This window comes from Stegostoma tigrinum, chromosome 10, assembly GCF_030684315.1.
Source record: "Stegostoma tigrinum isolate sSteTig4 chromosome 10, sSteTig4.hap1, whole genome shotgun sequence".
Classification (NCBI taxonomy): domain Eukaryota; kingdom Metazoa; phylum Chordata; class Chondrichthyes; order Orectolobiformes; family Stegostomatidae; genus Stegostoma; species Stegostoma tigrinum.
In genome coordinates, this window is record NC_081363.1 from 6,440,774 (window position 1) to 6,453,132 (window position 12,359).

At 40.6% G+C, this 12,359-nt stretch overlaps 1 protein-coding gene across 1 annotated transcript in view; it reads left to right on the forward strand.

The window, feature by feature from the left end:
• Positions 1-12,359, forward strand: part of LOC125455580 (calmin-like) — a 122,994-nt gene that overhangs the window by 68,402 nt on the left and 42,233 nt on the right. The window contains exon 3 of the mRNA XM_048537718.2: positions 7,696-7,791. Coding sequence (XP_048393675.1) covers positions 7,696-7,791 — 96 coding nt within the window. The remainder of the gene's footprint in view (positions 1-7,695; positions 7,792-12,359) is intronic.

The window sequence follows — 12,359 nt, forward strand, 5'->3', positions numbered from 1 at the left end:
GTTGTTACCTGATTGTGATAATCTGTAGAATAAATGAAGACAGATTTAGCATTCTGCTGTGTAAGATAAGGCTGGAAAGCCCAGTCAAGACTTGGGGAATGATAGTGGGAGTGATTGAGTACAGTTTGTTCTTGGAAATGACCTAGCTGGATCAAATGTAGGAGTGATGCCCATTGTAAAAGAGAAGCTGCAAAAAAAAAAAAGGGAACTGAAGAGTTAAAAGAAAAATACTCTGGAATTTTTCTGGACTGTGTGGTGACAAGATCCCATAGCTATAAGTTAAAGCAAGAAGGGTAAACAAAAGAGAAACACGAAGAAGATCCAGTTAACTGACACCCAGTTCAAAGAAATGGTAAAGGAAACGCTTAAGCTGGTAGGGGATCAGGCAGATGTGTTTAGTTCTGAAACAGTAATGGAGTTACAACAAGAAGATGAGAACATTGAAGAATTATATCATACAGCCAACTTGGAAAAGGAATTAGAATGTTAGTACCTTAAGGAAAGAATCCTAAGATGGAAATGGAGACCTTGGCAGGTTAATGCAGAGGAGAAAGGGGCGCAAGTACACCAAATTGTGTTGCCGGTAACATACAGACAGGAAGTATTGCAGGTCGCACACACATTACCTGCAGGAGGTCATCCAAGAGTACGGAATACTCAGGCCAAAATACAAAAACCTTTCTATTGGCCTAGATTACATAAAGATTTTGCTGCACATGTCATACGTGTCAAATGGTAGGAAAGCCACAAGCAGCGATAAAACCAGTGCCTTTGCCAATTCCTGCACTGAACAACCTTTCCTGCAGGTTATGACTGTGCAGGTTGCCTCCCTAAAACCAAAAGTGGGAACCAGTATTTGCTAAACAGAATAAATGTGTCTACCAGATTTCCGGAGGCAGTTTCATAATGGAATGTCAAGGCAAAGAAGGTTGTGGAGGAGTTGCTTGCTTACTTTAACTGATATGGACAATCCAGAGAGATTCAGTCAGACCAAGGGTCCATTTTTACTGCCAAACTATTGAAGGAGGTCATGGATAGTTTAGGCATTCACAGTTTAAATCCAGTGTGTACTATCCTAAATCCCAGGGAGCGTTGGAAAGGTGGCATCAGGCCCTAAAGACCATCCTGAGGCCTTATTGCCAGGATTACCCAAATGATTGGAATAAAGGTATCCCATTTACATTATTTGCTACTAGAGATGCTCCAAATGAATCAACTCAGTTTACTTCATTTGAATTGATATTTGGACATAAAGTAAGATGTCCTTTAAAACTAATTAAGGCAAAGTTGATAGGTCCAAAGTCAGCGATCTCGCAGTTGGATTTTGTATCTGAGGTGAGGAGAAAGATTAAACAATGAATGTGAATTAGCTCGACAACACTTGAAGGTGGCACGGTATCTAATGAAGCAAGAAGCAAATAATCTAAAATTCGTATGTCTGCCTGTGGGGATAAAGTAATGGTGTTGTTACCAGTGCAGGAGAGATCCCTTCAAAGCAAGGTTTAGTGGTCCCCATCAGATTGAGAAGAAACTAAATCAGGTGAATTAGCTGGTAAAGATGCCAGATAGGGGGGAAAAATCAGTAAGTCATGCAAATATGCTGAAATCTAACTGACAGTAAAAGGGAACTGGAGAAGCAGGTTCTAGTTACTCCCAATCAGTAAGGAATCAAATCCAGATTCTCTTCTATCCATCTTTAGTCTGCCTCCTCCTCTCCCTATTAATTTCAGAATCCTCTCCCCATCCCCCTTTTCTGATGAAGGGTCTATGCCCGAAACGTCAGCTTTTGTGTTCCTAAGATGCTGCTTGGCCTGCTGTGTTCATCCAGCCCCACACTTTGATTTGGATTTTGATGTGCCTCAGAATAAATTACATAATGAGGAAGTCCTTAAAGAATGGGATAGGATAGTAAGCTATCTGTCTCAGGAATAGAGAACTGAATTGATGTAGGGAATGCTGTTTTAATAAAACAACATCCCTGCAGGCTTAATCCTCTCAATGCTGCAAGAAGACATCATCAAAATGAGTCAAAGTGAATGGAGTTCACCGATCACCGATTCTCAAACCTGATAGTACATCTCAAATTAGGACTTACTTCATGGTTACTGGCAAATACATTTTTTGGAGAGAGTGAAAGAAGTTTTGCGTTTGTTACCCCAAATGGGCTGCATCAATTTAAATTAAGGCCCTTTGGAATGAAAAATGCACCAGCTACACTTTGAAGACTTATGAACAGTTTTGGCAGGATAGACTAATTGTGCCATCTATCTAGATGACTTAATGATGTTTAGCCATTCTTGCAAAGATCACATGGTGCATTAGGCAGAGCTCTTTGAGAGACTACGGAACGCGAAGTTGGTAATAAATTTGGCAAAGACAGAATTCGCAAAGGCAGAAAAGACGTTGATAGCACACAACAATGGACGTGGACAGATGACACCAAGGAATGTGAAGACAAAGGTCATCAAGGAATTTCCAAGACCATTCTCATAGAAGGAGGTGCAATGACTTTGGGACTGAGCGGATTCTACAGGAAATTTGTACTAAACTATAGTAGCACGGTGGCACCGCTGACAGATTTGCTAAAAAAGAACACAAAATTGTGGTGGACAGACAAATGCCAGGGGGCATTTGAGAATTTAAGAACAGTGTTAACTACCACACCTGTATTAGACACACCAAATTGCTTGAAACCCTTAAGTCACCAACACTCAATATCCACCAGAGAAAATATTCAACCATTGAAAAGGAGTTCTTGAATTTGGTACTGGCCTTACAACATTAAAATGTTGTATGTTGCAAACAATGTATTAGAGACGGTTGTGTACACTGATCGCAACCCTTTTACATTCTTCAAAAGATTTAAAGACAAGAACACCAGGCTATTTCATTGGCGTCTTGTGTTACAAACATTTAATTTTTGGGTTGTACATGTTACGGACTGTGAAAATGTTGTTGCAGATGCATTATCGCAGGTTAAAAAGGAAAATGTCTATGTAAGATAGGCACATAGTGTGCACTTATAGAATTAGTATGAAATGTTTAACTCTTGATTTAATGATCTATGGATCCAGTAATAATGGTGTTAAGATTTAGAGGGGGGAAAAAGCCATCTTTTCATAATAATGGTCTTCTTTTTCTCAGGGGTAGGAGTTGTGAAATTATTATAGTACTTGTGGGTTGGAAGGCAGGACATTAGAATTTGTTCGTAAAATGGTATAAGGGAAGAGTGTGTGGTCGCTTTAAAAGTCTGCATGCAGTGGCAGATGCATAGAGTTCTTGAAATTTAAATTGTTCTATCAAAAGGCAAAACAGCATTTTTACCAAGAGAACAAGTTTTGAATTTAGCCAATTAATTTAAACCAGGACCTAGGTATCAAAGCCCAGTTAAATTTAAATCTGATGGTTTTGACAACCTTGGACCTATTCAGTTGTAAAAAATTAATAGACCATCAAGGGTGTAAAAGAAGACGTCACTTGAAAATCAGTGTGAGAGAAAACTGCTATCTGTTAAGAGAATAGTTGTCAACAGCCATCAACTCTAAAGAAGGAGAAAATCACTCATTCTCACAGAAATCTCAAAGATCTCCAGAGTAAGCACCATCTAAACAATGATATTGGGGCACTCCTAGCTAACATTCCCGATACAAGAATTTGACAGAGGAAGGTATTCCTGACTAGAGGACAATGGAGAAGGCAAAAAATATTTGGGAAGACTTGTCCTGGCTATAATTTTGAGAGATTAAGCTTTGTTTTTGTTAATTTCATTTATATAAGTGGCACTTGTATCTATTGGAACATCATATCATTAGAATTTTGTTTTATTCAGGAATTGTTAGAAGTTAAGGAGGAATTGTTCAGTTTATTAGTAATTCTGCTAATTTGTTCACTGTTAGATAAATAAATTGTCACGTTGATTATAGAGTGACTGTCATGAGTTCATTTCATTTAACCTTCCCTTTATAACAGATTGGGGGTGGGTGACAGGCAGATTGTACCACTTTTTACACTTCCTTTATCAGATTATGAGGCGAGGTGAGCTTGTCTAGGTGTTTCAGTTTTAGTAATCTGAGAGGGGAGGGGGGTAAACTCCATTTCATAACACTCTCCAAGCCACTAACCATCCTGATTTGGAAAATATCAACACTAAATGTTGCTAGATCAAAATCCTGGAACTCCCTCCTTTAATGACATTGAGGGTCAATCTACAGCAAATGGACTGCAACTGTTCGAGAAGACAACTCACCGTCGCCTTCTCAAGGGCAGCTAGGGATGAACAATAAATCCTGGCATAGCCAGCTACATTCATGTCACGTGAGTGGGGGAGAGGGGGAAGTCACCCTGTGCTAAAAAGTCACAAGCAGATTTAAAAGGAATGAAATGTTTTTGTCCTTAACTAATGACTTAACACAAAGGATATCACAGATTGACTGGGAGGATGGAGAGCATGAATTAGATGTATAGGTGTGTTCTTACATACATCTCATGTTGCTGTCAATTGACAGCGCAACTGCATGTGCATTTGAGGTCATTGCACAACTGAACATGCACAGATGGATCACAGTGGCCATTTTTGCATTGGAAATTGACCCTATTCTTTGAAAATGAACTTCAGAGATTGTTTTAAGAGGGTTTCCTGTGAATCACATGATAGGTAGTAACTTTGTTATCTCTTGATAGGTGGTAACTGTTTGCTTTGAAGTGGACTGTGGCTGGCTCTGAATGATGGCTGGCTTGGTGGGGTACTTTTTTTCTGTTTCAATTGGAGGGAAATCAGATAAGAACAAATTGATTTGGAAGAAGGCCTGCTAGGAACAAGCTGCTTAGCTGTTTTGCTTTACTTTCTGAAAACAATCCTTTTTTTGTTGAGTTCAGTGTGAAATTTATTTGTTCATCTTGAACAAGTGATAAAAGAAACATCTCAAATTTGAGTTTCCTGAGAAAACTGTTCACAAAACTTCAGAAACAATTGTGCATGATTCGTGATTTTGCCACATAAGCCAGAACATAAGTTTCTGGAACATTCTACACTCTATCCTTTTGCCTTCAAATATAACCCATTGGCAGATGTGCTGTTTTTTCTGCAAAAAAACCAATTCATGCAGGGAATTTATTTTCCTGAACGGATAAAATGCTATCTTTGAGTGTTTTTGGGTTACTGAGAGGGATAAGCATTTGTACTTTATTCATGATTGTGTGTTAACTAACTGTATTTTCATTAAGTAGGTTTAATTTGATGTGAAACCTCCAACTCTTTATTAAGAAACTTGGTTCATGTATCATGTGTAAAACCTAATGCCAATGAGGGATTTAATTGGTTGTCATGCTAATCGGAAAAATATTTATTTCATGTTGTGATCCATAGAAAAGTGGGCCTGATGTGATGGTACACTCCTCCAGCCTAGGTTGTAACATTATTTACATATCTTGCTAATGACACAGGCAGATGGAGTTTTAATTCAATAAAAATCTGGAATAAAAAGTCTATTGCTGACCATGAAACCATTGTCAATTATCAGGAGAAAATCCATCTGGTTTACTGATGTCTTTTTAGGGAAAGAAATGTACCGTTCTTAACTGGTCTTGTGTTTATTTTGCTTTTATATAAGACCAGAGATATATATGCTGTATAAACCTGTACAGTGATAATGGGAACTGCAGATGTTGGAGAGTCCGAGATAACAAAGTGTGGAGCTAGATGAACACAGCAGGCCAAGCAGCATCTTAGGAGCACAAAAGCTGATGTTTCGGGCCTAGACCCTTCATCAAAAAAGGGGAATGGGGAGAGGATTCTGAAATAAATAGGGAGAGAGGGGGAGGTGGATTGAAAGTGGATAGAGGAGAAGACAGGTGGAGAGATGACAGACAAGTTTAAAGGGGTGGGGATGGAGCCTGTAGAGGTGAGTATAGGTGGGGAGGTAGGAAGGGGATAGGTCAGTCCGGGGAGGACGGACAGGCTGGGGGGTCGGAATGAGGTTAGGAGGTAGGGAATGGAGGTGCGGCTTGAGGTGGGAGGAGGGGATAGGCGAGAGGAAGAAAAGGTTAGGGTGGCAGAGACGAGCTGGGCTGGTTTTGGGATGCAGTGAGCGGAGGGGAGAATTTGAAGCTTTTGAAATCCACATTGATACCATTGGACTGCAGGGTTCCTCAGCAACTCATATATTCCGCTTAGGAACCCTGCATCCTGCTCCCCGGACTGACCTAGCCCCTTCCTACCTCCCCACCTATACTCATCTCTACAGAGTCCGTCCCCGTCCCTTCAACTTTGTCTGTCTTCTCTCCACCTATCTTCTTCTCTATCCATCTGCCATCCGCCTCCCTCCTCTCCCTATTTATTTCAGAACCCTCTCCCCATCCCCCTTTTCTGATGAAGGGTCTAGGCCCGAAACGTCAGCTTTTGTGCTCCTAAGATGCAGCTTGGCCTGCTGTGTTCATCCAGTTCCACACTTTATCTCTTAAACCTGTACAGTGTCTAGTTACACTCAGCAGCAACTTTCATTTACTGTGTACTTTTAAATCTAGAAAATTACCCCACAGCAACCGTCTCTCAGATGTGATCCCAGACAGAAAGTACACCAAACCAAATGAGGGAGATAGTTGGATGTCTGGCCCAAAAAGGACAATTGTGGGCTTTGAGGTAGTTCTCAGCCGTCACAAGAATGGGACAGGTATAGCCTTGGCTAGGGATACTTGCTGGGTCACGTGTGTTTAGTCATTTGGAGAGTACAGATCAAATTTGTGAGAAAGCAGGATTAGGACGATTGTGATGAATGGCGGAGCAGGCTCAAAGGGCCAAATAATATCTTCCTATCTTCATGTTAAATGTGACTACATAGCAATGTGGTTGACTCAGTACTATCCTCTAAGCAATTAGGGATGGACAATGAATGCTGGTCTAGCCAGTGATGCCCATATACTTTGAATTAATTAAAAATAAAAACGTTCTATAAAATTTTACAACTGTGAATGATTCATCAATGCCGTTACTATTCTGTGTTTTCCTATCAAAGTCTTCAGTGTTTGTTGCCTGTTGCTGAGGTATATGGTCATCAGTTCTGGCTTCGCTCCAACATGTTACCCAAAAGTCATTCTTCAGATCTGATCTTAGATAGTGAGCATCAACTGGATGAACATTGAAAGATATTGAACTCAAGCTCGATCAGTACCCTCTAAATGACTGAGCACACAGACATGCAACCCAGCAAGTGTTCAGAGCCAGGACTATATCTGCCCCATCTTGTGATGGCTGAGAACTACCTCAAAACACACTATTGCCCTATTTGGGCTAAACCTCCAATTATGCCCCTTTTTAAGTTTGGTGCAGTTTCTATCTGGGAACATATGAGAGACAGTTGCTGTGGATTGTTTTCTAGATTAAAAGCACTCAGTAAAGCTAAGTTGCTGTTGGATGCACTAGACACTATAGAGGTTTGGATAGCATTTATCTCTTGTTCTATGTAAAAGTGAAATAAACACAAGCACATCAGTTGCATTTATTGAGAACTTCTAACTTCTCAAAATAACACATTCTTTCATTTTAGATGTGTTTCAAAACTCCTGAAATTTCCCCTTGATTCCCTGTCCATTATTCCCTTATACTTCACTGGTAAAATGAATGCAAATTTTTGTGTGTCCACATGTATATTTAAGAATTGTTTATTCACTGTTTGCCAGTCATTGTTTGTACTTTTTCAGTGCAATCCGCCCCTAGAGGTGAAGGATTTGTTTAAAGACATGCAAGATGGGAAGATCCTGATGGCTCTGCTGGAGGTACTATCCGGGCAAAGACTGGTAAGGTTATTTAACACTCTGTAGTTTATGACTTCCTGCTTATTTTGGTGTAATATCTTTACATAGAGGTAGATATCCTCTTGAGGAATGTTTTCATTAAGCAACCATTTTAAAGTCTTAGCTAGAAGGTAGGTGGAGGGCTATTGTAGGTTGCAACGGGACATTGACAGGATGCAGAGCTGGGTAAAGAAGTGACAGTTGGAATTCAACCTGGAAAAGTGTGAAGTGATTCATTCTGGAAGGTCAAATTTGAATGCAGAACACAGTGGCAGGATTATTGACAGTGCAAAGGAACGGAGAGATCCTGGGGTCCACATTCATAGATCCCTCAAAGTTGCTACCCAAGTTGATCGGGTTGTTAAGAAGGCATATGGTGTGTTGGCTTTCATTGGCAGGGGAATTGAGTTTAGGAGCTGCAAGGTTATGCTGCAGCTGTATAAAACCCTGGTTAGACCACACTAGGAATATTGTATTCAGTTCTGGTTGCCTCATTATAGGAAGGATGTGGCAGCTTTAGAGACGGTGCAGAGGAGATTTATCAGGATGCTGCCTGGACTGGAGGGCAGGTCTTATGAGCAAAGGCTGAGGGAGCTAGGGTGTTTCTTACTGGAGTGAAGAAGGATGAAAGGTGACATGGTAGAGGTGTACAAGATGATGAGAGGTATAGATAGAGTGGATAGCCAGAAATTCTTTCCCAAGGTAGAAATGACTATTACGATGGAGCATAATTTTCAGATGATTGAAGGAAGGTATAGAGGAGATGTCAGGGGTAGGTTTTTTACATGGAGTCATCAGTGCATGGAATGCGCTGCCAGCAGTAATGCTGGAGTCAGATACATTGGGTCATTTAAGCAACTCTTGGATAGGCACATGGATGATAGTAAAATGAGGGATATGCAGAGTAGTTTGATCTGAGAGTAGGACAATGGGTCGGCAGAACATTGTGGACTGAAGGGCCTATAATATGCTATACTGTTCTGTTCCAAAACAAGTTATGTTCAACCTTTACAAATCACTACTTAAGTCTCAACTGAACTATTCTGTCCAAGTCTGGATGCTAAACTTTAGGAAGGATATCAAGGTCTATGTGTGGGAACAGAAAAGATCTACAGAATGGTACCAGTGTTCAGAGACTTCAGCCTTCCATGGCAAAACTACAGAAGGCTGTGAGATAACAACAAGTTGTAGAGCTGGATGAACACAGCAGGCCAAGCAGTATTTTAGGAGCAGAAAAGCTGACATTTTGGGCCTAGGCCCTTCAGAAATGGGGGAGGGGAAGGGGGTTCTGAAATAAATAGGGAGAGAGGGGGAGGCAGAGAGAAGATGGATAAAGGGGAAGATAGGTGGGGAGGAGACAGACAGGTCAAAGAGGTGGGGATGGAGCCAGTAAAGCTGAGTGTAGGTGGGGAGTTAAGGAGGGGATAGGTCAGTCCAGGGAGGACGGACAGGTCAAGGGGGGCAGGATGAGGCTAGTACGTAGAAAATGGGGGGTGGGGCTTGAGATGGGAGGTGGGGATAGGTGGGAGGAAGGACAGGTTAGGGAGTTGGGGAAAAGCTGGTCTGGTTTTGGGATGCAGTAGGGGAAGGGGAGATTTTTAAACTTGTGAAGTCCACACCTATCTTCCCCTTTTATCCATCTGCTATCCGCCTCCCCCTCTCTCGCTATTTATTTCAGAAGCCCCTTCCCATCCCCTATTTCTGAAGAAGGGTCTAGGGCCAAAACGTCAGCTTTCCTGCTCCTCTGATGCTGCTTGGCCTACTGTGTTCATCCAGCTCTACATCTTGTTATCTCAGATTCTCCAGCATCTGCGGTTCCTACTTTCTATAGAAGGTTGTGGTTGTTCTCACTTTTCATATAGCGGCATTCAAAATGATGAGCAATGTTTTAGAGAAATGGGGTAATTATCCATTTAGCCTGACATCAGTTGCTGGGAAATGCTAGAATTTATTATTAGGAACTGTTAACAAAATCATAACATGATAGAGTTTAATAAACACAGATTTACAACAGCAAATTTTGTATTTAACAGCTCAGTTTCAGAATTCCACAAGTGTGGTTAAGGAGAACTAGTAAATGTAGAGTTTTTGGGTTGTCGCAGAAGCATTCAGTAAGGTCCTTTGCAATAAATTGATATAAACTAACATCCATGGAATTATGTGTCAGCTCAGCTTGAGAATTGTTTGATGGTCAGAAACCAAAGAGCAGGAATAAATGTAATATTTTCACACTAGCAAGCTGTAATAATAGAATACTTGGGTGGAATTTGGTACTTAGGCTTTAGCTGTTTACAATCAATATTAGTGACATTTGTGAATGTGATTATTCAAATTTGCTGAAATTACAAAGTTGGGTGGGAATGCCAGCTGTGAGGAGATTGCAAAGAGGAATTGCAGAATTTTACAGTACATAAGAAGGCCATTTGATCTATCAAGTCTGTACTGGCTCCCAAAAGAGCCACCCCAGCTTCATCCCATTCTCAGGCACTACCTTTAAAGCTTTCCAAATTTATCACTTTTTCAAATATATCTAACTCTTACAAAACATCATTTGGAATCTAATTCCACACACTCCCATGCAACCCGTTCCAAATCCTAACAACATTGAATAAAGAAGCTTCTCCTCATCTCACTCCCAGCTTTCTAGCTCACAGTCTTGAAATTGTGACCCGTAGTTACTGGCATATTAACTAGTGGATACAGAATATCTTTACCCTGTTCAAAATTGTTCATTATTTTGAAGACCTCAATAAAGTCACTTATTATTCTCCTTGGAGCAGAGGAGGTTAATTCCAATTTCTTTCATTTTTCCTTGTCTCTAATATCTGTTATTCCTGGTGTCATTCCAGTAAATCATCTTTGCATTCTGAGAGAAGCTTTAAATAAAGGTGCTCAGGACTGAACACATTGCTCCAAATATGGTCAGACCAACAATCTGTAGAGATGTAGCATCGCTTACTTGCTTTTACATTCTGTGCCTTTATTTATAAACCCAAGGGTCCTATCACTCATTATAACAACTGTTGCAAATTGCCTGGCTATCTTCGGAGAATTAAGCAAGTGACCCCCAAGGTCTTCTGCTACTGTACTTCCCTTAAAATTGTATCATTGAGCATGGATTGTCACTCCGTGTTTCTTCTACCAAACTGTATTACCTCATTTGTCAGCATTGACATATTGGCGAAATGGGCAGATAAAATTTCAATGTCCTTTCTGAAGTTGCTCAGCATCCTCCATACAAATCATTACTCTCCTTAGCTGAGTATGATGAGCACATTTAGAGATTTTGCCCTCAACACCCATCTCTAAATAGTTTCTATAAATCCGAAAAAGCAAAGGTCTCAACATGGAGCTTTGGGGACCACCACTTTCAACTTGTCTCCAATCTGAGAAAAGAGAAGAAGAGAGTGTGGCCTGTCTGTGTGGTGTTTGCATATTCTCCCTGTCTCTGTGTGGGTTTCCTTTGGGTGCTCAGGTTTCCTCCTACAGTCTGAAGACGTGTAGGTTAGGTGGATTGGGCATGCTAAATTGCCAAAGTGTTCAGGGATGTGAAGATATGGGGGATGGGTCTGGGTGGGATGCTGTGAGGGCCGGTGTGGACTTGTTGGGCCGAAGGGCCTTTTTCTGCACTGTAGGGATGCCATGATCTTCTATGAATATGGCAAGCGGATTGTGATGTGGAGAAATTACTAGTTTGGCAGCTATAATAGAAAATATGTTTGTTTTCAAATGATGAGTGAAGATCTCACTGAAAGATATAAAATACTTTTGAGAGCTTGCTAGGGCAAATGGTACAAGAATGTTTCCCCTGGTTGGTGATCTCAGTCTATATGTAAGACTCATAGGGGTGTAATCAGAGAGGGTTTTAACTTCCCAAACATAGACTTGGTCTGACATAGTGTTAAGGGCTTGGATGGTGAGGACCTTGTTAGATGTGTTCAAGAAAATTTTCTTTATCAAGATGTAGATGTACCGACTAGACAAGGATAAAACTTGACCTTCTGTTGAGAAATAAGAGCAGGGCAAGTGACTGAAGTGTTAGTGGGGGCACACTGTGGAATCAGTTATCATAATTTTATTAGTTTTAAAATAGGCATGGAAAAGGATAGGCCTTGTATAAAAGTTAAAGTTCTTAATTGGAGTAAGGCAAATTGTGATGGTATGAGACAGGAACTTTCAAGAGTTGATTTAGAGTAGACTGTTGACAGATAATCCAGGAAACTTGCAAAGGGAAGGCTTTCAAAAGTAACAAGAGTTCAGAGGCATTATGTTTCTGTTAGAGTGAAGGGTAAGCCTGATAAGTGTAGGGAACAATGGATGAATAAAGATATTGAGGCTCTGGTCAAAAATAAGGGGTCATATATTAGATCCAGACAATTGGAGCCAAGTGAATCTCTGTGAGTATAAGCGGTGTAAAAGCATTCTTAAGAAGAGTGAAATCAAAAGGGCAAAAAGGGGATATAAGATATTCTTGGTAGATAAGGTTAAGGATAATCCAAGGAGATTCTACAAGTAATTTAAGAGCAAAAGAACAACTAGGGAGAGAATAGCACCTCTTAAAGATCAATGAG